The sequence below is a fragment of the Mesocricetus auratus genome, unplaced genomic scaffold (genome assembly GCF_017639785.1).
Source record: "Mesocricetus auratus isolate SY011 unplaced genomic scaffold, BCM_Maur_2.0 Super-Scaffold_100010, whole genome shotgun sequence".
In the NCBI taxonomy this organism is placed as follows: Eukaryota; Metazoa; Chordata; class Mammalia; order Rodentia; family Cricetidae; genus Mesocricetus; species Mesocricetus auratus.
Genome location: NW_024429194.1, coordinates 72,236,270 through 72,264,144, shown reverse-complemented (window position 1 = coordinate 72,264,144; position 27,875 = coordinate 72,236,270). Strand labels below are relative to the sequence as shown.

The window sequence follows — 27,875 nt, the reverse complement described above, 5'->3', positions numbered from 1 at the left end:
TGATACCCAAGCCACACAAAGACACAGCTAAGAAAGAGAACTATAGACCAATCTCCCTCATGAACATTGATGCAAAAATACTCAATAAAATATTAGCAAATCAAATCCAAGAACACATCAGAAAAATCATCCATCATGATCTGTAGACTTCATCCCAGGGATGCAGGGATGGTTCAACATTAGAAAATCTATCAATGTAATTCACCATATAAACAAACTGCAAAAGAAAAACTACATGATCATCTCACTTGATACGGGAAAAGCCTTTTCAAAATCCAACACCCCTTCATGATAAAGGTCCTGGAGAGATCAGGGATAACAGGAACACACCTGAACATAACAAAAGCAATATACAGTAAACCAATAGCTAACATCAAACTATGGAGAGAAACTCAATGCAATTCCTCTAAAATCAGGAACAAGACAAGGCTGTCCTCTCTCTCCACATCTCTTCATCATTGTACCTGAAGTTCTAGCTAGAGCAATAAGACAAGAAAAGGAGATCAAGGGGATAAAAATTAGAAAGGAAGAAATCAAACTTTCACTATTTGCAGATAATATGATAGTTTACATAAGTAACCCAAAAAACTCTACAAGGGAACTCCTACAGCTGATAAACATCTTCAGCAAAGTGGCAGGATACAAGGTTAACTAAAAAAAAAAAATCAGTATCCCTATTATACACAGATGATAAATGGGCTGAGAAAGAAATCAGAGAAACATCATCCTTTACAATAGCCCCAAACACCATAAAATATTTAGGGATAATGCTAACCAAACAAGTGAAAGACATGTATAGCAAGAACTTAGAGTCTTTAAATAAAGAAATTAAAGAAGATACCAGAAAATGGAAAGATCTCCCATGCTCTTGGATTGGCAGGATTAACATAGTAAAAAATGGCAATCTTGCCAGAAGCAATCTACAGATTCAACGCAATCCCCATCAAAATACGGGCACAATTCTTCACAGATCTTGAAAGAACAACACTCAATTTTATATGGAAAAAACAAAAGACCCAGAATAGCCAAAACAATTCTGTACAATAAAGAAGCTTCAGGAGGTATCACCATCCCTGACTTCAAGCTCTATTATAGAGCTGTAGTCCTGAAAACAGCTTGGTATTGGCACAAAAATAGACAGGTAGACCAGTGGAACCAAATTGAAAACCCTGATACTAACCCACATACCTACGAACACTTGATTTTTGACAAAGAAGCTAAAATTATACATTGGAAAATGAAGAAAGCATCTTCAACAAATGGTGGTGGCATAACTGGATATTGGCATGCAAAAGACTGCAGATAGGTCCTTATCTATCACCTTGCACAAAACTTAAGTTGGATCAAAGATCTCAACATAAATCCAGCCACACTGAAACTCTTAGAAGAGAAAGTGGGAGGTACCCTTGAACGAATTGGTAAAGGAGACCGATTCCTGAACATAACACCAGTAGCACAGACACTGAGATCAACAATTAATAAATGGGACCTTCTGAAACTGAGAAGCTTCTGTAAAGCAAAGGACACAGTCAACAAAACAAAATGGCAGCCAGAGGTACTTTGGGGGCCCATTCCACGTGGAGGGATGCTGTCTCCACCTGGACACATGGGGGAGGGCCTAGGCCCTGCCCCAGATCATATGACAGACTTTTGAGATCCTCCATGAAGGGCCTCACCCTCCTTAGAGAGTGGAGTGGGGGTTGGGGGAGGGTTGAAGGGGGCAGGAGAGGAAGGTAGGGAGCTGGGATTGACATGTGAAGCAAGCTTGTTTCTAATTTAACTAAAATGGGGAAAAAAGATTACAGCAATTAAAAAAAAAAAGAAATACCCTTAGTCTTACTAAAAAATACTGCAGGTTTAAAGGAATCAAAAGGATATTATATACAATTCACATTCAGAAATGTACAGCGAGAGAGAGAAACCCATGCTAAACCACAAAGCCAAATTTCGGGAGCTGATGACTTTATAGTAAAAGACAAAAATATTCTTCACACTGTATTTGCAGTCTTCACAATACTGTAAATTTTAAGTGACAACTTCAGGAGAGCAAACCTTACATTTCTTAGTGCTTCATACATAGCTCTGAATGCTGGCTGCTTGTCGTCATGGTAAACCCCTCTGTTTCCATGAAGAATGAAGACTCCTTCCTCTTCTGCTTCTCGGCAGTTGCTTCCATAGATACAGTGATCTGGTCGATAATTCCATTGGCACGGAAAAACAAAAAGGCTTTCTACAATGAAGAAAAGCCCAACGACAGGAAAGAAATGAAGCACAAAATATCTTACAGAACTAACACTTGCAAACATTTTAGCTTAAAACGCTACACTTGATATTTAGATTTCTCCCAACCAAATTAATATTCAAGTCTTATTCTGCCTCAAAAGAAAATATTGACAACCATTAATATAAGTGAACTGAGGGCACTGTGTGTACTAAGCAAGCACTCTCCCAATGAGCCAGACCACTATTTCTTGCTTTCTGATTTTTAATCCATGACTGTTTTTACAAACGCAAAGAATTAAAGGAATTTAGGTGGTTACCTGGATTATGAAAAAACATGATGTTTAACAGATCTTGATCACCCCATGTGATGTTCAGTTTGTATTTCTTAAGCAGTGGCATGAGTATGTCGCCCCATTGCAGCCTCGCAGTTGTCATATCATTCTGTTGATAAAACACTGAAGAGTTTTAGCACTCAGGGTTAAGAGGCAGCACGACAGCTCCCCATCCTTCCCTTTGAAACCATTACAAAGCCACAAAGAGAAAGAAAAACCCCACTGCTATAAAACCATGTGTCACGTATTACCCTAAATGTGAGGAGGTTGCTGGGATGAGACGGGAAGGCAGCACAGAAGGTAAAAACAGTGACAAAACTAAGACAAGCCGAAGATAGCAAGGAAAGGCAAGGGGGATGAGAGCTCAACCACATCTTCATTTTAAAATAAGGATTATGAAAAGTGGTTTCTTGTGGAGAGCTGCGCCACACCGCGCCTCAAAGATGGTGCCGGCTTCCGCCTTCCAGCATCCCGCCGGTGAGCGCTCTCAGTGATAAACAACTCCTTATTTGGCCTGCTCCCATCTCACCGGGGTCATGCCATCATCATCAGATTGCTTATGCATTCTGGTGAGCCTATGGCTTGCGCACACGTGGCTGCTCAGGGTTGGCTGGCCTCGGCTATTTAGGGAGCAGGAGAGGTTTCTCCCGTGGCTGCCTCCACGTTGTTCATCAAGGTCCTGAATAAACCGCTTGTGAGAAGGATTCCTGAGTCGCGTCTTCCTTGCTGGTCGAGGTGGTCGTGACAGTTTTTGTTTTTTGGGTTTTTTTTTTTTTTTTTTTTTTTTTGCAGGGCACAAGGTTTTGCTATGTAGTCCCAGACTCTCCTCAACCTCATGATCTTCCCGCCTCTGCCTCTGGAATGCTAAGATTATAAACTGTACCATCACACCCACCTTTGAAAGTTCACAACTTGGTAAGGCAAGGTTGCTGAGGACATCACTAATGCCTTATCTGGGGTAAGTAGACATCTGTTCATACCTCCCATGGAAAATATTACATAGCAACCCAACCTTTCACTGATGCATTCACTGAGGGTCTTGTAATGTATCCCCCTCATATTGTGGGGGATATTATACCACAAGTAAATAAATTCATTACATTTCATTTCTTTGCTCTTTATTTCCCACCCACTCCAATCTATTTTTGTCAAGCTTGTTGATTTTTTTTTCTTTTTTGAACACAAGCTTATGTAATCCAGGCTGGTCTCAAACTTGTGGCCTTCTTCCATCTCTCCGCCTCCCAAATGCTGGGGAAGCACAGTTATTTAGTGTTAAAACTTTACTTGGATTGTATTTTATTTATTAATTTCCAATAACTTTAATTATAAAAGAAAGCGTGGTCCTGGTACAAAAACAAAACAATACAAATACCAGACACTGTACTGAGTACTTCTTACCACATTCCATCAGGTTCAACCCCAACTCTAAAACAAACACATAGATATTAAACTGAGTCCATTTTAAGGGCACAGTCTTCATCATAATATGCACATGTGTGTACACACATAAAAAATATATGTATGCTGGGCGGTGGTGGCACACGCCTTTAATCCCAGCACTCGGGAGGCAGAGGCAGGCAGATCTCTGTGAGTTCAAGGCCGGGCTGGACCGATAGCCTCCAAAACAATATATATATATATATATATATATATATATATATATATATATATATATATATATACAATTAAAGCAGATTTCACAACAGGAAGCAGAAATGACTACAAATTATATTAATAAGATTTTCAAGGAGCTGGGGAAACAGCTCGGCATGTGAGAGCACTTGCTGCTCAAGGATGAGAACCTTAGTTCAGATCCTCAGGATCACTGTAAAAAAGGCAACACCCACAGTACTGGGCAGGGGCAGGAAACAGGAAGATCACTTAGGTTTGGCGGCCACCACCCTAGCCAAGGATCACTGAGATCCTGACTCAAGGGATATGTCAGAATGACAGAGCAGGATACCTACTGCCTGCTAAACATAAAAGCCTTCATCTTCAGAGTAGCTGTGATCACTTGTCCACCATAGAACAGAAGGACAGTCATCAGCCCTTGAGCTGAGATTTCCTCTGCTCACTCCCTTACCTCTGAGTCATATATATGTATAACTGTCTTAACTACACCCAATCTTGTGGTGTTGGGAGGTCCTAGCATATGTAGGAGGTGGAATGTTAACTAAAGGGGATCCCACACATGTAGCTAGGAGGAAGTTGTCATCTATGCTGGGTGAGACTTTCTTGTAGTTAAACTGTTAGGAATCATCCACTCTCTGGTTAAAAAAAAAAAAAAAAAAAGAACAAGTTCTACAACTATGCTACATAAGTAAGTCAAATAAATTTTGTACGCCAAGTCTGATTTTAGTGACATCATTGTGCTGTGGTTTGTCATCAGAGTCATTTTAAGAAAGAGGAGGACATTTATCTCCCCAGAAAAAGTTCCCAATAAAACAAAAGATAAACCTTGCACTCATTAGGTAGAAAAAAAGATCAAAACACCTTCCACAATATAACACATAGTACAATACAGAGTACATAAAAGAAAAGAACTCAGATCCTAATTTAAAATTTATTTTCTAATATGCTCATTTTCTAAGAAAGGAAAGATCTGAGTGTGATGATGCACACCTGTAATCCCAGGACTTGGGAAGTTGAGGCAGGATTATTATTGGAAATCTGAGGCCACCCCTAAGCTACATAAAGCCATACAGAGACCCTGTCTCAAAAAAGAAAAAGGCTGGAGAGATGTCTCAGTCATTAATATAACCAAAAAGAGAAAGTACTGGGTAGATGGCTTAGTAGGTAATATTTGCTTGTCACACAAGTATAAAGACTAGATTTTACATCCCCAGGAGGCAGACAAAAGCCAGGCAGGCGTAGCAGCTACCTGTAATCCCAGCACTTGGGAGGCATAGAACCCATGGGGCAAGGAAGTCTAGCCATAGAGTTCTAGTGAGCTCCCAGAAAGACACTCAACATCAACTTTTATGTCTTTGCATAAAGGTACATGCACATATGCAAACATATAACATATACATATATCACACATACATACACATGTAAGAAAAACAAAGATTCAACATTGCAAATATCATCAGGACACAAAATCCAAATATATATTAACAGCTTAACCAACACAGTATCACTGCTTACCAAGCAGGGAGAGATACAAAGAACAAAAAAGCATTTTTACTGTTTTAATTTGGGGGGGGGTGGAAGGGGTAGGAGGTTGGGGGTTGGAGGGGGTGTTGTGCGAGACAGGGTTTCCTCTGTGGCTTTGGAGGCTGTCCTGGAACTCGCTCTATAGACCAGGCTGGTCTCGAACTCACAGAGATCCGCCTACCTCTGCCTCCCGAGTGCTGAGATTAAAGGTATGTACACCACCGCCAGGCCTGTTTTAATTTTTAAATGTTACTATAATGTAGCAGATTGAAACTTCTCAATCACAATGGGAAGAACAGGGTGTCAGCCACACAAACAATTTAAATATGGACTTTACTACAAACAGGCACTGTAATAATCATGATTCTGCATTCATGGATTTGTATGGGACAATCTGGAAAGTGACTATAAGTCAAATGATAAAGATCTAAAATGTATGATCTGTGCCCAAAGTTACTGAACAGGGAAAACCAAGGCAATACTTGTCACAGACAGACAAAAAAAAACTATGAGCCGGGCGTTGGTGGCGCACGCCTTTAATCCCAGCACTCGGGAGACAGAGGCAGGCAGATCTCTGTGAGTTCGAGGCCAGCCTGGTCTACAGAGTAAGTTCCAGGACAGCCTCCAAAACAATACAGAGAAACCCTGTCTTGAAAAACCAAAAAAAAAAAAAAAAAAAAAACTATGTAGAAAAATATACATGAGGAAATATATTTTAAAACTCAGTAGGTTCTATAGGACCACCTGAGCAAGCTCATGCACAGTACTGAAGAACGATGGGATTGTGTCCTCAGTGGGACAGAGCTGTGTGAACACTCACAGTGAATGCAGTCAATCCTATCCACTCAGCCTCACATGGTCAATCCACTCCTCTCCTTCTTTGTTAAGCCATTAGTGCACACAACAAAAACACTTCATCAGGCTGGAGGGACGGCTGAGCAGATAAGAGCACTTGCTGTCTGTCATACAGAGGACTGGAGTTCACTTCCCAGCAGCTTACAACTACCTACAACTCTAGCCCAAGGGGACCTGAGAGCCTTCTGACCTATACAAACATGGTGTGCTCATAGTCAGGAACAAGCATAAATAAAAATATAAATAAGTGTCTAAAAAAGGGAAAAAAAGTTGAAAGTTTAGAAATCATTTAATCCCCCATATCCACATCTCTATCTGGCTGAAGACACACCAGAAAGAGAAAGGGAAAGAGTGAGGCCGGATCTACTCAGGCGGTTGACAGTTAACTTTAAGTAAATAAACGATAAACTAAGAGCAGTAATGAACTTGAACTGTATAGCCCAATTTTAAAAATCAAAGTGTTAAATTATTTACAGTTTTTTTTTGTTTTTTTTCTCTTTTTTTGCAATACTAAATCCTACGAGGATCAAATGCAGCCATGAGAAGTCCCATAATTCTTAGCAGATAATCTTACAGCACCATCTTCTGGCATGACATTACCAAGCACAGGCTAACACTTGGAACGGCAATCGTGATGTTTGCTGGCTCCACATAGGAAAGCTTTAAGGTTCATGAAAAGTAAGTATTCAAAGCATAAGTGTAAACTAAACAAAATGTTCATTGTTGAGCAAGAGAAGATGCTGGCCGTGATGGCCCATTCTTCGTGTCAACTTAACTACACCTGGAATTAACTAAAACCCAAGCAGCTAAGTACACCTGTGAGGAAGTGTTCCTAATTAAATCATTTGAAGTGGGAAGACCTGCCTTTTAATGGGATCTTTTGTGTAGTAATATATTATTTATGATTTATTAAAGCTTGCCTGAAGATTCAGAAAGCAAAGTCAGCCACAAACCATAGAAGCCAGACACACACCTTTAATCCCAACAGCCAGAAGCTAGGAGGTGATGGTACACATCTCTAATCCTAGGACTCAGATGGATCTCTGTGAGTCCAAGGCCACCCAGAGCGATACAAGAGTGAATCAATCCAAAAGAGAATCATAGCTCACACCTTTAATCCCAACATTAGGGAAGCATATTAAGACAGAAGCAAGGTCTCAGAGAGGCGTTCATTCTCCAGCCACACTGAGGAGAGGCAGCAGTTTGAGACTTGGTGATGAGCTTGTGCGTGGATCAGCCCTTTCAGCCTGAGCTAGAGGGGAGAGCTGGTATTCAGCTTCAAAGTGTGAACCCCAATATCAGTCTCTGGGTCATTTTTTTTTTCGTATTACACTTTGAGGTGGGAAGATCCACCTTTTAACTGGGCCACAGCTTCTGCTGGCAGCCTAAATAAAGGACATTGCGGAAGGAAGCTCTTTGCCTTTTGCCTGCCTGCTCTGACTCTTGATGGCAAGTTCATTCCTTCACTGGCATCAGGGCCTGCGTCTTAAGGATTCCAACACACAATGAAAACCAGACACATGTAGCCTTCTGGGGGAAGCCAGCCACGTTGGACTTGCAGGAACATATCCTGTAAAATATTCCAATAAATACCATGTATGTATGTATATATGTATGTATGTATGTATTATACATAAAATGAAAATACAGGGCTTTGTTTTCCGTTCTATCAGTTCTGTTCCTCTAGAGAACAGAGCACTGGTTGTATTCATTCAGTTCTAGGGGACAAACTGAATTTAAAAATCAGTATCTTTGTAAAGACTCCAAAAACGGAAAGCTAAAAAGAAAACTTTACCAGCTAAATAGAATATAAAGTGTGATATACACTACAGGTTTCTAAGATGGAAAGGCTGGAATACAGTGGTGACACCAACCAGTAGTACCCTGCCCACACTTAGGAAAAAACTGACAGGGACGTGGTGGTACATAACTTTCACCCCAACATATGGGAGGCAGAGGCAAGTTCCAGAATAGCCAGGAGAACAGAGAGACCCTGGCTCAAAACAAAACAACAACAACAACAACAAAAAAGTCTACAGGGCATAAAGATTTAAACAGATTCGTAGGAGGGAAAAACAAAATAACAATGTAAATTCTTATCTGCCAGAAGCCACAGGAAAATATTTGAAAAATACATATTGACTCCCATAACCCTAATTTACTCCTAATTAGATAAAACAGAGTAAGCATTGGAGGGAAAGCCTGTGTTTTCTCAGAAGTTCCTGTTTGTAATTAGTTTCACCTAATATTAAAATTTTTGCTTACTAGGTGTCATGCTGTATACTGAACTTTGTGGGGTTTTTTTTCTTCTTTTTCTTTTTTTTTTTTTTTTTTGTTGTATGTATGTGTCCAAGTAAGTATGTGTTCCTTGTTGATGCAGTTACTGGTGCAACTGGAACTGGAGTTAACAGGCAGTTGTAAGCCTCCAAATGTGAATGTTGGGAAGCAAACCCAGGTCCAGTGCAAGAGGTCATCAGCAACTGTTTCAAGCCACTTAACCCTCACAGGAAGGCCTAAAGCAGAGGTATGTTATTATCATCCCGTCGTACAGATGAGGAAGACCCTGAGATAGTCAAAACTCACTCCAGGAACTATGTGCCAAAGTTAGAGCCAGACTGACAGGCTGCAGAATCAATGCTGATAACCAAACCCTGCCCCAAATGTCACTTTAGATTCAAGTCTCTACGCTATACAACCATAAATTGATGACAGCTTCCTGCAATGACAGTCTAGAAGGCAATCACTATTTTACTTACTTCATCATGAGAAATACCATCTGATGAGACCTACTTGAATTTGCCACTAAAGAACATTATGAACACATTTTTATCCAATTATCCTAAATAGAAAAATTTTAAAAAGTTTAATATCTCACCCTCCATCTCATATATATATATATATATATAAAATGTGTGTATATATTTAAAATTCTACTATATATACATATTGTCTCTCAACTATGTAGCTCTGGCAAAGAGACCTGTCTGTCTCCTTAGCACTAGGAATAAAGGTGTGCACCACTACATCTGAAGATACACCACACATAAATACCACATACATACCATATTCTTTTTCTTTTTCTTTTTTCTGGTTTTTCGAGATAGGGTCTCTCTGTGTAGCCCTAGTTGTCCTGGAACTTGCTTTGTAGATTAGGCTGGATTTGAACTCACAGAGATCCGCCTCCCTCTCTCTACCTCCTGAGTGCTGGGATTAAAGATGTGCACCACCACTGCCTGGCAACATATTCCTTTTTATTTTATGTGTTTTGCTTACAAAATATATATATATTTATCATGTGAGTGTTCAGTGCCCTTGGAGACCAGAAAAGGCATCAGATCCTCTGGAAATGGACTTAAAGTTGTGAGCTGCCAGCCACAGATGCTGGGGACAGAATTTGGGTTCTCTGCGACAGTAGTAGGTATACTTAACAACTGTACCATCTCTCCAGTATCAAATCTATGTATTTTTTTTAAAGATTTGCTTTGTGTGTGCCTGCAGAAGCCAGAAGAGGGGCTCAGATCCCCTGGAGCTGGTGTTACAGGCAGTAGTGAGCTGCCTAATGTGGATGCTCGTCACTGTCTAAGAGTTCTTAGTCACAGCATCTCTCCAGCCCTTATTCAGTTTAGGTCTTAACAAAAACAAAAGGAGAAAGGGAAGCGGCAATCAACCGCCTACATCAAGTTACCTTAAAGTACTTCCTTCTCATCCGTGTCATGTTCATCAGCATCACTCCAGAGTTCACCCCCGTCTTCCCATAGTACGGGTGCCGAGCAAAACGATTATACCATCCTATTCGAGGCTCCTCATGCTCTGGAGCCATCGCAGCGATTTGTGTGGAATTAAATTTCTTTAGTAATGACCAAATATCATCGACAGGTCGTAGGAAAAGAATATCAGTGTCAACGTATAGCAGTGAATCAACTTCTTTCAGGATTAACTATGAGGAAAGATATTTAAACAATTAGTTATAAATACATCTACTTAATAATAGCATAGTAACAGAAATTACACCTAAGAAATAAGTCAATTTACAATGCTTTTAAGGTAATTTTTTGAAATTTGACATTTTTGACAAAAAAAAATACTTTGTAAATTTTTCCACAAATTTTTAGAAAAACTAGAAAAACAAACCCTAATAAAAACCTCAACACTTACAGTGAGAAAAAAATATGAAAGGTCAGGAAAAACTGATTTTCAAGATACAAAGTGCACTAACTTAAGGTGGATTCATACACTAGGTAAATACAGACACAAAGAGACATAAATGAGGGTCTCCCAGACCCACTCCCTCCGCCTGACTGCATCACCACTTAGTACCCCTGCATCATCACTTAGTACCCCTGCATCATTACTCAGTACCCCTGCATCATCACTCAGTAACCCTGCTTCACCACTTAGTACCCCTGCATCACCACTTAGTACCCCTGCATCATCACTTAGTACCCCTGCATCATCACTCAGTACCCCTGCATCATCACTCAGTACCCCTGCATCACCACTTAGTACCCCTGCATCATCACTCAGTACCCCTGCATCATTACTTAGTACCCCTGCATCATCACTTAGTACCCACTCTTAAATGCAAAGATAAACTGAGCCCACGCTATCTGTTCCAGTCTATGCTCATTTCTGTATGCACCATCAACATATCAAAACCACACACTTAGGAAGAACAAGGATAGGAAGCAGACTTTTATTTTAAAACTGAGATTGATTCTGTTGCACTTCTAAAAATTGTAAATTTTTCAAAGATAAGTTTTCATTTTTCCTTATAAACTTTTAAAATATGACTCTTTCAAAATTAAATTTGTTCCCTATCCTGGTATATCTACAAAACTCAATGATTAGGTTGACCTAGCAGGGGTGCCCAACCTTTTGGCATCTGCAACATGACATCAACCACAAAGTTCACACTTTCACCAAAGTAAAAGAAATAGTCTCATAATGTTCTATGCAAGTTTACAACTTTGTAATGGCTGTATTCACAGTTTTCCCCTGTGGGTGGCAGGGCTGGAATAAGTAAGTTTACAACTTTGTAATGGCTGTGTTCATAGTTAACCCCTGTTCCTATAGCTGGGCAGCTGGCTGGATGTGCCTGAAACATTTTAGTTAAGACACAATGAGAACTAGACTGGATCCTCATTCTGCTACTCTGTAAATCTGTTACCTTTCCTGCAACAGAGCTGAGACATTGCCTCTCTGAGAAGATATGCTGAGAAGTCGGCTGTCGGTTAATTTAGTAGCAGGGAAAATACCTGATAGTGATGGCTGAGCCTGAATGGGGAAGGCCTCCTTCCCCCTCCAGTTAAAGGAGTTAAGCAAGGTTGTGTCTCCCCACCATCAGAAAGGGGTGGAAATTGGTTTTAGGTGTGTTACTGGGTTTTGTTTTGTTTTTGAATCTTGTTGTAGAGTTCTAGCCGGCTCTGTGTGATGGCTAATCTCAGCTGTCCACTTGACTGCATCTGTAATCAACTAAAACCCAAGCAGCTAGGCACACCTGTGAGGGAGTTTTCTTGATTAGATCATGTGAGGTTGGAAGACTCACTGTAAATCTGAGCCACACCTTCTGGTGGCAATCTACATAAAAGGACACAGAAGGAAGTGTTTGTTTTCTGCCTGCTTGCACTCACTCTTGTTGACAAGTTCATCTACCCTGCTATGGAGGCATTACTTTACTGGTATTAGAGCCTACTTCTTTGGGATTCTAATACAGACTGAAGACCAGCTAAAACTACCCATACTCACATATTAAATAGCTGTGACACTGCAATTACGCCAGACATAGTGGTACACATCTTCGATCCCGGCACATAGGAGGCAAGGGCAGATAGATTCCTAAGTTCAGGACTAGCCAGGTCTACATATTGAATTCCAGAACAACCAGAACTAATATTGAGACCCTGTCTAAAATAATAACAACAACAACAATAATAATAATAATGCTCCTATTAAAAGTTTAAGTCTAAAACATCTTAAGTTTTTCCTCATTTGTGTGTTTTAACAGCAGAAGGAAAAATTGATAAAGATTCGAGGACACAAACTTTTTAAGAATAGCCCGAAGACCTCTGGTGAAGCCAATGCATCAGAATCCTGATGTGAAAGTTGTCCTTGTGACCCAGCACACAGAAGGCTGAGGCAGGAGGATCACCTCCAGTTTGAGACCAGTCTAAGTTGCAGGAGACCATCTCAAAACAAACAAAAAACCCAAACAGCTTCCTGTTCTCCCAGAGGATCCAAGTTCAGTTCTCAGTATCTACATCTAGCAACTCACAACCACCTGAACTCCAGCTCCAGGGGATCCAATGTCCTCTTCTGGCCTCCAAAGGCACCCACATGTACCCACATGTACACACACACATACGCATGTGCATACATAAATAATAAAAAGCAATAAACATTAAAGAAATACTCAACAGAGGCAGACACCCACAGCTAAACACTGAACTGAACCCCTGGAACCCAGTGACAGAGAAGGAGGAGGGATGAGCAAAGGGATCAAGACTGGGGTAGTGAAGCCCACAGAAACAGCTGACCTGAACAAGGGGGGAGCTCTTGGACCCCAGACTGATGGCTGAGAGACCACCATGGGACTGATCCAGACCCCCTGAATGTGGGTGTCAGTGAGGAGGCCTAGGCAATCTATGGGGCCTTGGGTAGCAGATCAGTATTTATCCTTGGCATACAAATGGACTTTGGGTGCCCATCCCACAATGAGGGATGCTCTCTCAGCCTGGATACATGCGGGAGAGCCTAGGCCTTGCCCCAAACAAAATGACAGACTCTAGAGATTTCCCCCATGGAGGGCCTCACCCTCCCTGAGGAACAGAGTGGGCATTGGGTGGGGGACTGGGGGGACTGGTGGAGGGGGGCGGGGGAGGAGAGGAGGGAGAGGGAGCTGGGATTGACACGTGAAGCAAGCTTGTTTCTAATTTACATTTTAAAAAATTTTAAAAAGAAAAAAAAGAAATACTCAAATGAACTTAGGCTTTTTCTTTTTCGTTTCCTTTAAAAAAAAAAAAAGGTCTATTACATAGCTCTGTCTGTCCTGTATTTCCTTATGTAGACCAAGCTGCTCTTGAAACTACAAATATCCCTCCTGCCCCTACCCCAAATGCTGGATCAGAGGTGTGCACCACTCCTCTTGGCAGAACTCACACTTTTAACTTCAGGATCTGCATTACCTAAGCATCTTATTATTTATTTATTTTAAATGAAGCAATTTGTTTGTTTGTTTACTGGTTTTTGAGACAGGGTTTCTCTGTAGCCCTGGCTGCCCTGGAACTCATTCAGTAGACCAGGATGGGCTTGAACTGCCTCTGCCTCCCAAGTGCTGGGATTACAGGTGTGCCACTCCACCCAGCTACTACATAGTAGTTTATTACCCAAGGTCACCAAAGAAGAGCTCTAGTAAGCAAATGGCTCTCACTGTCTCTGAGCTCTCCTGCCTTACAGCTCTAGAAATGATTCAAGTATCACTTAGGAAACAGATGCTAACTAGGTGTAAGACAAAAAAATCATCAGTGACTTTCCAAACTGTTTGTGCAGCAGACACCTGCAGGTCATGCTCCCTACTGAGACCTGACCAGAATTCCTTCCCATGGTGAAAAGAGGTAAGAAATGTTCCAACAGAAATTACCAAAAACCCTCTCTGTTTCTCAGTGTTGAGGATCAGCTCTACCACTGAGGTAAATCCGAAGGCCCAAACTTTTCCCATTTTAGGTCTTTATTGAAGTCCTGACCTGTTCTATGGAAACTTTTTCTCATGTTTGGCATGTATCTTTGTTTACTTAACAACGTTTATATGTAATTATTCACAAGTGGTGGTTTGAATAGGAATGACCCCATAGGCTCATAAATTTGAATGCTTGGTTACCATGGAGTGGCACTATTAGGAGGTGTGGCCTTGTTGGAAGAAATGTGTCACTGGAGGTGGGCTCTGAGTTTCAAATGCTCAAGCCAGGACCAGTGTCTGTCTTCCTGCTGCCTTCAATCCAGATGTAGAATTCTGAGCTTCCTCTCCAGTATCTTGTCTGCCTGCATGCTCTCATGCTTGCCACCATGATGACAATGAACTAAACCTCTGAACTGTAAGTCAGTCGCAATTAAATGCTTTCCCTTACAAGAGTTGCCAAGGTCATGGTGTCTCCTCCCAACAAGAGACACCCTCACTAAGACACCATCTGTATAAAGTTAAGTTTCAAATTGACAATAGAGAAAGGAAAGCAGCTCACCGGCAAGAACAGCCTCTGGGAAGCGCACGGCTTAAAGAGTTTCTTCCACTCCACAGCACTGTCACTCGGGAAGGTGATGGGGTACAAAGTGTAGTTAAATCTTTGTAGAAATGACCAGCTGTCAAGCTAAGAATATAAAAAGGAATAAAGCTAAAAACACAAACCAAGGTAGATTTGCCTTACTTTCAACCTTCTCTGTAAACATCATAAACCAGGAGCTACAAACAAAAATGCTAAAACTTAAAACTACATTTTACTTTACACAGTTAAAAAATTCTTTTCCATTACTCTCTGTTTCCATTTCAAATCTAAAAATCTACCATCAAGATGTAAGGCACAGGTGAATCTTTTTTAAGTCAATGTTCAGGGTCACTATGATGGATCAGTCCATAAAGCAAAGAGTGAGAATATAAGTTCAGATCCCTAGCCAGTGCCACGCAGGAGACAGGAGGACAACCAGGGCTTGCAGCCAGACTGCCCCCCCCCCCAAAAAAAACCAGTGAATTCCAGGCCAACCAAAAAATCCTATACACATAAAACTTTATAGACTCACAGATAGGATAGATGGTAAAATATTTTCTTTAAATTTTGCCAAATGTTAATGGACTAAATATTCTTAATTCTAGTTCTTGCTTGATAACTGTTTTGTTATATATAATTTTACTATGTCAAAGATGATGGAGATGTCCTTCTGTATGTATGTTTCTCTTATTGGTTGATAAATAAAACACTTATTGGCCAATAGCCAGAAGGAAAGTATAGGTGGGGCTACCAGACAAGGAGAATTCTGGGGGGGGGGGGGGGGGGAGACCAGAGAGGAACCACCAGAGAGACTCTATGTAGCTGCTGAAGGAGAAACAGGTTCGGGCATTCTCCGGTAAGATAAGACCACATGGAAATATTTAGATTAATAAAAATGGGTTAATAATTAAAAGAGAGCTATCCAATAAGAAGCCTGAGCCATTGGCCAAACGGTTTATAACAGTTAATATGTCTCTGTGAGTTTATTTGGTGGTAAACAACTGTGGGACCGGGTGGAACAGAAACTACAAACCTCCACACATAGTAGTTTGAAAGCTGGACTTAGCAGAGAGGTGAGTGGGGTGAGATGGGATAGACACACGTCACAAGTATCATCTCCACCGCCCAGAACACATAGCTGGAGAGGTAAGATGCAGGTCATCTTTCTTAATTGATGATTGAGGGAGAGGGCTCAGCACATTGTGGGTGGTGCCATCCCTGGGCTGGTGGTCTGAGTTCTATAAGAAAACAGGCTGAACAAGCCACTAAGCAGCACCCCACTATGGCCATTGTATCAGCTCCTGCCTCCAGGTTCCTACCCTGAATCTGTCCCTGCCCTCACTGTTTTTGATGATGAACTGTTATATAAAACTATGAACAGAATAAACCCCCCCAAAAAAAGATGCAGGTCATCTTTCTTTGTATACAAGAGCTGTCTGTCTCCTGTTTAAAATGGACCCCTAATTCCTCATGGGCATTTGTTGTTAAACAGGTTACAAGGCTGCCCTGAGTGGATAGTCTATTTTCAAATCTAACAACGAGCTATGATTAAATGACTAAACTCTTACCAAAAGTAGAAGAAATGTCACAACTATTAATGCAAAGAGCCCTTAAAGGAAAAAAGCATTTTTTCCTTCCTCACTCTTTCTTCTCCTCATATTGGATACAATATGGTTGTGATGGCTGGAGTTTGAATGGCCTCTTTAAGCCATGTGGTAGTCTTATAATGAAAATGGCCTGACTATAGCCAGGAAAAAAATAAGAGCCCCTTCTTAGAGGTGAAAAACTATGATACAACAAAGTACATAAAATCTTTGTACTAGGCAGAGGACCTAAGGCTTCCTACTGTTCAAAATCCAATATTCCTTACCATGTATCTGGACTCCTCAGAAGCACTCTCCCTAGGAGGGAAGGCTGCCAAATAGACAGTTAATACAGTAGTAGATAGCCAACTCTGCAGTCTTCACTCTGTGTCAAGTACTTACTCTGTCTTTAAAGCTATTGTGCAGTTGGTCTTCAGCAAAGATATGGACCTGCAGTGGCTTGACACTGAAAATGAGAGCTGACTTCAGCATGGTCACAGTTTCTTCCAGTCGTTCACCACAGGCAACAACGGCAAGGTGCATCTTCTCAGTGGGCTGTGTTTTCAGACTATATCTAACAGCAAAGAAGCACAATTCCAACAGTTAAGCAAATATTTACTACTAAACGGTATTTTTGCCATGTTTAAAAACAGAAGTTTGCAACTTCTTTTTAAAATGAAAAAGAAGTATCAAGCTACAATGCTGATTCAATCATATGCACCTATCCTCTCAACCAGTTTTCCACAGCAACACACATAACTAACTTTACTCATCATTCACACGGGGTGTCAAAAAAGGAAGCCTAAGTAATCTGAAGGTCTTACACTCAAGTATTTTAAAACTATAGTTTTTCAGTGAAAGTTATTTCAATTCCACTTAAAACCCCTTCAACATGCCTCCTCCAACCCACAATCAGATCCCTATGAAGCAAGTAAGTCACAATTTCATTCATAAATACTGCAATATTACATCCTGTCTTAGGCTGATCACAAGAAATTGGTTTGTGTAACATTTTTCAGTGGCACAAATTCAGTTCCACTTACCAAGTACTCACCAAGATGTGTAAACAATTTCTGAAAGGCGCTTGCACACACTGATATGTCTTTTTTGGAAGAAAAGATCTCTTCAGTTCCCCTTCCTGCCTAGGCAGGAACTCACTCCTAATGGAGAACTGGTGTTCAGGCTGGGGAGCCCTTTCCTCCCTCAATCTTCTCAAAGCGCTTCTCGCACGCGCGCGCGCGCGCACACACACACACACACACACACACACACACACACACACTGGACAGACCTGGTGCCTTCTCCCCATCTGTTCCCTTAATCCCTTGCGCTCCTATCTGTGAATCCCTTCATTTCCTAACATGGGAACTGTGTGGGTGCCACTTACACTACGACAGGAAACATGGTTCATCTCAAAATAGCAGAAGCCACAGAACACAGCAAAGACAAATGAGGCATACAATTCTAGAGAATTCTATCTCATCTTCCTGTTAACTGCATTCAGATCCTACTTCTCACAGTGGTTTTTAAAAGTCTTCATTAGGACGTCAGGCGAGATCTGGGGAGTTGAGTTGGGTCCATGGTTAGGAGCACATGTTGCTCTTGCAAAGAACCAAGCAGATGCTGGAGTTGGCAATCTTCCTTCCTAACCTCTCAAGCACTTAGAGGCAGAGGCCTGTGTCACCAGTCAAGGTAAGATTCTACCTTTGGATTTTTAGGGTTTTTTGGTTTTGGTTTTGGTTTTTTCAAGGCAGGATTTCTCTGTATTATTTTGGAGCCAGTCCTGGAACTTGCTCAGTAGACCAGGCTGGACTCAAACTCACAGAGATCCACCTGCCTCTGCCTCCCAAGTGCTGGGATTAAAGGTGTGTGCCACCAACGCCGGGCTAGGTTAGTATTTTTAATAGGCCACCCAGGATGTCTGGTTTCCTACATGGTCTCCACTGTCACTGTCCAAAAGGTGGCTCACAACCATCAGTGCCAGGGGACCTGATATCCTGTTCTGACTTTGGCAGGCACCTGGCATGCATGTGGTACCAGACATATATGCAGGCAAAAGATTCACACACATAAAATAAGTCTAAGAAAATGAAAACATCACAACCAAGCAAGGTGGTATAAGCCAATAATTTCAGCCCTCGGAAGGCAGAGCTAAGAGGATCCAGCCTGGCTCCGTAACAAGATCGTCTCAGAAAAAAAAAAAAAGCACAATTTGAGAATCTTCAACAGGTTCAGGTTGCTTAACTGTTCAACAAGTAGAGAGTACACCCCAAAGTCAGAAGTCAAGGGCAGCTATTCACTGACCTGTGAAAGTCGCATGTTGTTCTATAACAAAACTCTCTGCAGACAATGTCAGGAAATACTCTATACCTTAGAAGAAAAGCAAAGTGTTCCTCAAGAAGAAAAAAAAATCTTCCTAAAAACCTCAAGGGCCAATCATGACTGTAATACCAGGTCTTGGGATGGAGGCAGATGGATCAGGAGTCCAGAGTCCCTCTTAGCTATATAGAAAGTTTGAGGCCAGCCTCGGCTCTGTGAGATCCTGACTGAAAAACAACAACAAAGCAAAAATAAAAACAGTCAATTCAACCCCCCCAAGCATGTTAGTAAGGACAGCCTTGCTGTGTATCTGCTAGTTCTATGACATGCTCTCCCTCCTACAGCATATTGCAGACTCCAATACCCAAGCAACAAGATGAAACATATGCACTGAAGACATCTCTACCCACCAGCTGATCCCTCAACACCAAGGACAGAAAGAACAACTGCAGAGGGTTCCAAGAAATCTAAGTTAAGCTGCTAGACTGAAGAAATTGGTGACTAAAGCCTCCGAAACATTCAGGGGGACACAGTCATTCCAGAGATTCTGGTCCGAATGAACATTAGGCTCTTCATCACGGTCTGTTAAAATGTGCTGAGATAGGAAATTTCACCCAAAGAGAATTTTGAAATCACATCTACTTTCCCACATGGCAAGAAAGAATCTGTAGATAAGTCGAAGCACATGGCAGGCTCCTATAATTCAGTAAAACGTAACTTAAGCAGGAAGCACAGCACTTGTGGCCTGTGAGGAAAGGGACACTTCACAAATGGCCTTAAGCGAGAGCTAGGCCCAGCAGGATCCCTCAGAGCACTCACAAAGGGGTCTAGTCATTCAGAGAGGAGTCCTGGACTACCAGGTGTTAACTGTGCTGTGGGCTCCCTCTGACAGGCTTCCTACCCAGCTTTAGTTTCATCAAAGATCCTTCCAACCATCCCTCAAGTAATTTTAGGGACAGCTAAAATTACTGTCATGAGCTACTGATAGAATGCTGTCTGAATTGTAATGGTTGATTTTGACTGTCATTCTGACATGACATACAATGAAAAGGGAAGGAAGTCTTAGTGTGGACAAACTGTCTAGGGTAGGCTGGCCTGTGGGCATGCCCTGTGAGTTTCTTAACTGAGTTTACTGACCTGATCTGGGCAGCACCAATTCATTAACTGCGGTGGGCAGGGGGTCCCAAGCTCAGTAAGAAAGAAGGTGAGAACAAGCCAAGCACTAGCATAACAAATTAATTCGCTGCTGTCTGTCCTTGACTAGGTGTGCGACAAGTTTCTGCCATCCTGACCTCCCAAAACAATAGATTATAACCTGAAATTTGGAAGCCAAATAAGCCCATTCCCCTTTAAATAGCTTATGTACGGGTATTTTATCATAGCAACAGGAAATGAAGGTAAGAGAGAAGGGGAGCCTCTAAACTGTGTGAGGAATGACTCACTTTAGGCAATTGCCATCAGTGTGGAGTTCTTTCCGAACTCGGTGCCCAAGCTCCTCTCAAGGACCTTTGTGAGCACTAGGCATACTTGTATACATTTAAAAAAAAAATATATATATATATATATATATATATATATAGAAAGAGAAAGAAAAAAGAAACCAAGTTTAAGATATTTTAGAGAATTATATGATACATACTGAAAAATGGTTTCTATTTTTGTATTCACATGGTATAGTATTATATAAGCAGGAAGTGTAAAAGAGGGGTATGATTTAAGATCTCAAATTTAAGAGCCCAGTGTAGTTGTACATACCTATAGACTTAAGCTACTTGAAAGGCTGAAACATGACGATTACGTGAGCCTATAAGCCAAATATCAGCCTGGGACTGACACATGGAAATTCATAATACAGAGAGAGGGGAGAGAGGGGGGAGGAAGGTGGAGGGAGAGAGAGAATGTGTGTGTGTCTGATAGCAACTAACACTTCCCATTTGCTTATAGGATGCATAATTGAGAATTTGAGACTTTATGTATACTATTATAAATATTAAGAATGCAGCTTGTATTACAGGCAATGAATAACTGTTGAAAGGGAAACAATTAAGTCTTCCCCAGAGATGAGCCTTCTAGTTTGTACTCCAGCACTAAGTAGTCCCTACTGTAAACATATGCATACAAGCTACTCAGTGGACTCATCAGGGTGTACACATATACAGGGAGAGGGGGACGGAGGGAGGAAAAGGAAGAAGAAAGGAAAGAAGGGAGGGAGGGAGTTGGAAGGAAGGAAGGGAGGGAGGGAGGGAGGGAGGGAGGGAGGGATGAAGGAAGGAAGGAAGGAAGGGAGGGAGGGATGAAGGAAGGAAGGAAGGAAGGAAGGAAGGAAGGAAGGAAGGAAGGAAGGAAGGAAGGAAGGAAGGAAGGAAGGAAGACCACACATTTGAACTGGAGCAGAGGGCAGACAGGAGCAGTAGTATAGAGAGTAGAAATGATGCAAGTATATTTTAATTTTTTTTTTGTAACCAGCATGGTCACTGGCAAACAGTGAGAATTTAAATTAACTATAAAGATACCATAAAAACAGATGAGCCTCAAACATTTTTTCTCCTGAAAAGGGCAGGGCAGGTTGTTCCCACATTCTCTGCCACTACTGTCTCAGGAGAGTGACTGCCTTACCCCACTCCTACCAATATGATTCTTTCCCTGAAGGCAAGAGCAGCACAGGCTCCAGTCCAACAGCGTCTTCCTCACACAGTGACTTAAAAGGTCAATAAATGATGACTTTTGTTTTACTCCTCCAGGAAGGATGTTCTTATCCTCCTCATCCCCACAGACCTCTAGGCTACCGCTAACATAATCTTTCCTTAGCTGTCACAGCCCCTATAACATGTTTTTAGTATACCAGCTTTTTGGTTTTATTACATTTTACTTGTTTGGGGTGGGTGTACACACATAGTATACACATGGAGGCCTAGGGATCATCTGCAGGAATCACTTATCTTCCTCCGCTCAGTGGTAGGCTTGGCAGCAAGTGTCATTACCAGGTGAACCATCTCATCAGTGTCAGTATTTAAAAATACTGGGCACTTAATACCTAGTATCAAAGCCCCCACCTTTAAACTAGGAAATGCATACACACATACATACATACAGAATTTGCATGTTATCTGTAAATGTCTAGTTGAAACCTTTTGTCATCATGTCTTACATAAATCTGATTGTCAACTTGACACCACTTAAGAGTTATCTGAGAGAAGAGCTACTTAGATCAGAATGGAACTCGGGCATGTTTGTGAGAGCCTTTCTTAAATGATTGATGTAGATTCCAGCCCACTGTGGGCAGTAGCATCCTGAGATAGGTGGGCTTGGGATCTTTAAGAAGGGGAGCTGAGCAAGTCAGAAAACAAGCCAGCAAACAGCTTTCCTCCATGGTTCCTGCCTTCAGTTCCTCCCCTGACTTCCCTCAGGAATGCACTGTGACCTGGAAGTGTAAACCAAGCAAACCCTTTCCTCCCAAGCTGCATTTAGTCAGAATATTTTATCATAGCAACAGAAAGAAAACTAGATCATAGCTACTCATCAATCTATTATCAAAGTTCAATTATAAATTTCCCTAAAATTTACAGTTTAGAAAATTTTACAGTTTAGAAAATTTTACAGTTTAGAAAGTTTTAGAAGATTTAATACATAAATATGTATTAAAATTAGTAATAACTAAAATATGAGATAAAGGGATAGAAAACCCAACCAGAATATCAATCATTTAGTTATATGACATTGAATTTCAGGAAAAGAAACACTTATGCTTTATTACAGTGAAAGGTTTGATTATCTACTATCTAATTTTACCTACTCTGATCTACCAATTAAATATTAAGGGCCTACCTAAGAGCCGCTTCCCAAAAGCAGTTCATTCCACAAACATCAGAGGGCAGCATCCAATAGGGATTCCAGTAACACAGAGAGAAATCTTTACACCTGACGGTGAGAAGAAATAACAGTCCTGTATGAGTATTTAGACTGGGCACTACCAAGGAATTTACTGAATAACACAATAACTTATGTTCAATTTTACAGCAACAAAACTGCAAATCCAACTGCTAAGGAAAATTGAAGCATTTTTTTTAACTGATTTCTTCTTTACTCAGGGCACAGTGTCTTAAATAAAACCTTAAGACCACTAATTAGGTGAGACTACCCTACAACTGGAAATTTTTTTGGATACATTAAAATCTCCTCCACTCTGATGATATACACAAGACATTAATACATCTTATCTTCTTCTTCAAGGACTATGCATACTACCTAGAAAGTTCATTCTGCCCTCGTTTCCATTTACTACAAAAATAAAATGTCAAAAATGCAGGTGTTTTGGGAGGAAAAGATCATTAAATACATTCAACTTAATCAACTCAAACCACTCATATGGTATTTTAAACTGAAAAACAAGGCATTGTACTAACAGTCATGGCTGCTTCATCCCTACACTCTGTTTCGGGATACTACAAAAGCTGAGATGAAGACACCTGTAGGCTTTAAGGCTGGAGTTAAAATGAAAAACTGTCTCATGTTGCAAAAATGTTGTTCACTGTTATCTCGTTCCAAAGCAGCCATCTGACACTCACTCTCTCCCCTGAAGGCCATATGCTCCACGTCACTAACCTAGGACACTCCACCTCTCAGCGCCATGGAACTTTGTTCCCCATGGACTCAATTCAAAGTTGCTGTTCTAATTATCAAAATGTCTAGGAAATTCCAGACTTCCCACAAACTTCTGTGATCCACGACGTAAGGCAGGAGTCTTCAGCCTGAAGGCATCATGCTATCTCTTGAAGAGATGAACACAGGACTAATGATGAAATAAGACTCTGGGACTAGGGTCTGACTGGTTAGTTTTTAAATATTGCCTTTGAAATTCCATATGCCACTGTATAAACTACAGCCCTGGGATTTTTAAAATGACTAGGAAAAGTTATATTGTTACTTGGTTTTCCTTTGAAAGATACATCAAAGAATACGAAGTCGTGTACTTTAATTTTTTGTTTGTTTGTTTTGTTTTTCGATAGTTTCTCGTTCTGTAGACCAGGCTGGCCTCAAACTCCATCCACCTGTCTCTGCCTCCCAAGGCGTGCTCCACCAACGTGTACTTTAATTTTTAAAAAGATTAGTCAGGAAAGTAAATGTGTACCCAACAGTAATGTTGGTCTCTTGATTAGATACTTCATTTGTGCCCTACTAGGAATGATCATTTGTGTTTAAAGTATAACACGTCCTATAGGCAACCAAACTCAGCGGTACCCTAAAAAAAATAACATACATACATTTCTTTCAAATCCAAGTGCTTGCACATCCATTTAAGCCTCAGAACAAACTTTTCAGATAAAGCCATCTTCAGTGTGATTTTAACACAGTTTACAATCAACACCTAGCATGTACCTTTGCTCTTGGTGAAAAAAAAAATGTGAACATGATCATTTCATTTCTCCTGTCAAACTGCACAAGAGGGTAAAAGGAAAATGAAAATGGAAATCTAGAGTTTTCAATAAAAAATACTTTGCAAAGTTGGGTATAACAATACCATTTTCTGCTGCAGCTTTTACTCAATTTTGCACTATTGTGCATTATTTCCTAAATGTGCCTGATCCTAGAATCCCTTATTAGAAATGCAGACACAGGATCCTATCATCTTGCCCAGTTAATCAAGCATCAGCAAAGACCACAATGACTGAAAATGTTACCAAGCATCAGGCCAGAGGCAACATGGGACTACTGTGTGGAGCCACAAGCCTAGAAGGAATCCTTAGCACTCCAGAGGCTGAAGAAGGGACTCTTCAGTTCTAGACTCCACAAAAGAATTTTTCATCAGAAGTACTATCACTGGCTTGCCATATATGTATAAGGTATATGGATTGTCCCTTGCACCCATTCATCCCCCCAAAAAGTTATCAATGAAGCTGCTCATATAGTAAATGCTGATTTTTTTTTTTTTTACAGTAACAAGATTCCCTTTCTTTCTCTTTCTCTATGGAAAGAGCATCTCACTATGTAGCTCCAGCTGGCCTGGAACTTGTTATCTCACAGAGATGCATCTGCCTCTTCTCCAGTGTGCAGAAATTAAAATGTGTGTTCATGCCCAGCACAATTTACACACCACTTAATGTCTCAATGGATACATGGTCACCAAGTACAATTTAAAATTTTTCATTACTACTAATCTTTGTATATCCTGACTACCCACACTTTTAATCTATCAGTCTGCCAGGCATGGTAGTGCACACCTTTCATCTCAGCACTTGGGAGGCAGAGGCAGGCAGTCTCTGAGTTCAAGGGCAGCCAGGAAAATGTAGTCAAGACCCAAGAAAAAAATCACCCACAATTATTTCAGTAGGAAAGTTCATATACATGTTGCCAAACATGGAGAAGTTGCTGACACTGCTCACATCTCATTACCTTCAAGTAAACACCTATGTAATCAGAAGAGGCCTCCTCAAACCGTTCACACACAGTATCCACAAGAGTTTCTAAGCCCAGGGGCTGCTCCTCAGTATCACAACTATGCTACATCCCAAGTCAATGACTTAATAAAGGTGACATAAGGGAGGGCCACACACTTAAGAGTCGAATTCAAGACTGTCATAGGCATTTAGCAGTGTAAAGGCTTAAATCTTTGAGATACACAAAGGTCTCTGGATTTTGCTGGTGTTGAACTCTGGGATCAGTACGGTAAGGTAATATAAATTCTAGGGCACTCCTATCAAGAGGTAGGTAGATTTTATTTTATCTCACCCCAAATCTAGGTGCATTCTCACTGTTTTAATCAAAATACTGCCCTTACTTTTAAAGACAACTTTTAAGTCATGTTTCTTAGGCCTTTGAACCCAAGAATACACATTGTAAGACACCCTAAATGTTTGAAGAAATCACATGAGTGGGTGCAAGGCAGCAATCCAAGTTGGGCTTCCAGTGAGAAGCCAGCATTAGTGCTGCCTCTGTGCAAAGCCAATATGCTGCAGCATTCGAACCCACCAACCTACGGGGTCCTGATCCAGGCAATGTCAGCCTCTGGGCCACCTTCCTCCTGTCAACACCAAGTTCTTTCTCTTCCTGTCTACTCAATAAATTAAGTGGTCAAATACACTGGCAAAACACTAGAAAAACTACAGTGAGTAAAACAGGCACAGATCACACTTGTCTAGTGGGGAACAAGAAAATATCATGTTAGCTATTGCAGTGTGGGATACCTACCCAATAGTTCCGCAATTCTCCAATACCACTAACTTATACTCCCACTCCTCAAGCTAAAACAGGAAATCCTTGCTGGACTTGGTCATCACATGAAAGTGACACCCTGAACTCCAATCCCTCCTCCTCCTCCTGCCAGGTAACCTCTAGGTACATTCAGGCTCCCTCATGTTCCTCTCTGTTACTCTAGAGCACAGGGCTAATCCATTCCCTACATTCTCAACTCTTACTCTGTCCTTTGGCAATACCTTTCTAGTAAAATAACTACTTAAAGCCTGGCCATTTGTTCACATGTGCAGATGACTAAAAACAATGACCGAAGTATCCTGACTCATGGAACTAACTCAAGACTTGTCCTTCACTAGGCCCTCTGTCAGATCACAGCACCACAAGCACTTCACCTGCACTATATTTTCATACTTTTCTCAGGGGCCCTTAAAAGACCACCTTTCGGGGGCTGGAGAGATGGCTCAGAGGTTAAGAGCACTGGCTGCTCTTCCAGAGGTCCTGAGTTCAATTCCCAGTAACCACATGGTGGCTCACAACCATCTGTAATGAGATCTGGTGCCCTCTTCTGGCCTGCAAGCCATACATGGAAGCAGAGTGTTGTATACATAATAAATAAAAATAAAATCTTAAAAAAAAAAAGACCACCTTTCAGAGCCTTTAATCCCAGCACTCAGGAGGCAGAGCCAGGCGGATCTCTGAGTTTGAGGCCAGCCTGGTCTACAGAGTTCCACGACAGGCACCAAAGCTACACAGACAAACCCTGTCTCTAAGAAACAAAGACCACCTTTTATCAACAGTCCTTCTTTCTCCTTAATCACAAGCATCTGGTAAACTTTCATACCGCTATAATTATTCATCTCACACCCTGAACTACATGTAAGTGAACCCTACTTACCTCCATTGACTTTCCTAACTCTAAAGGGAACCTGTATTACACTGTTCATTGACTTTGGTCTTATGTTACTTGCTTTGGCCAAAATGTGATAAAGATGCTCAAAAGTACACACACACACACACAAAACAGAGAGAGAGAGAGGAGAGAGAGAGAAGGAGAGAGAGAGAGAGTGCTGCACAAAACATGGTGTCTGAATGAGGTCTGGAGACTACAAAGGGAACTTTAGGGAATTAATATTATCCTATATTGATCTATTTTTTCTGGATATAAAGAAATTCACTCTAAGCCAGGCGTTGGTGGCGAATGCCTTTAATCCTAGCACTGGGAGGCAGAAGCGGGCGGATCTCTGTGAGTTCGAGGCCAGCGTGGTCTACAGAGCGAGTTCCAGGACAGCCTCCAAAACAATACAGAGAAACCCTGTCTCAAAAAACAATAAATAAATAAATAAAGTCACTCTAATGTAAGATACTACTATCAGGAAAACTGGATGAAAGATACATGAGGTATTTCTAAACTCACCAAGAATTAGTATTTATTTCAGAACAAAACTTTTCTCAAAAGAAAACTAACTTAGAAAAGACACACTTTGAGGGCTAGAAAAATGGCTCAGTGGTTAAGAGCACTGGCTGCTCTTCCAGAGGTCCTGAGTTCAATTCCCAACAACCACATGGTGGCTCACAACCATCTATAGTGGAACTGATGCCCTCCTTCTGGTTAAAGGCGCACATGCAGATAGAGCACTCAGATACAAAAAATAAGTTTATTTTTAAAAAAGACATATTTTCACCAGGAGATGGTAGTGCACACCTTTAATACCAGCACTCGGGAGACAGAGGCAGGCAGATCTCTGTGAGTTTGAGGCCAGCCTGGTCTACAGGATGAGTTCCAGGATAGCCAAGGCTACACAGAGAAATCCTGTCTCAAAAAACAAACAAAAAAGACATTTTCAAAATTGTCAGTAATTACAAATTTTTCAAAATTTACACTCTGGGAATGCAGGCATACACCTGTGATCCTAGCACTTGGAAGGCTGATATGGAAAGACTAAGTTTAAGGCCAGCTTATTAAG

At 41.1% G+C, this 27,875-nt stretch overlaps 1 protein-coding gene across 2 annotated transcripts in view; it reads right to left on the bottom strand.

Moving 5' to 3' along the window:
* The window catches only part of Gxylt1 (glucoside xylosyltransferase 1), a 50,728-nt gene that overhangs the window by 18,133 nt on the left and 4,720 nt on the right, over positions 1–27,875 (bottom strand). Inside the window, exons 2-7 of one of the 2 annotated variants that reach the window (XM_040753937.1) lie at positions 22,546–22,638; positions 16,804–16,975; positions 14,798–14,923; positions 10,252–10,503; positions 2,541–2,664; positions 2,058–2,230 (exon numbers count right to left, since the gene is read on the bottom strand). In XM_040753937.1, the coding sequence (XP_040609871.1) occupies positions 2,058–2,230; positions 2,541–2,664; positions 10,252–10,503; positions 14,798–14,923; positions 16,804–16,975; positions 22,546–22,638 (940 nt within the window). The remainder of the gene's footprint in view (positions 1–2,057; positions 2,231–2,540; positions 2,665–10,251; positions 10,504–14,797; positions 14,924–16,803; positions 16,976–22,545; positions 22,639–27,875) is intronic. The other variant, XM_040753938.1, reaches the window with a different exon arrangement.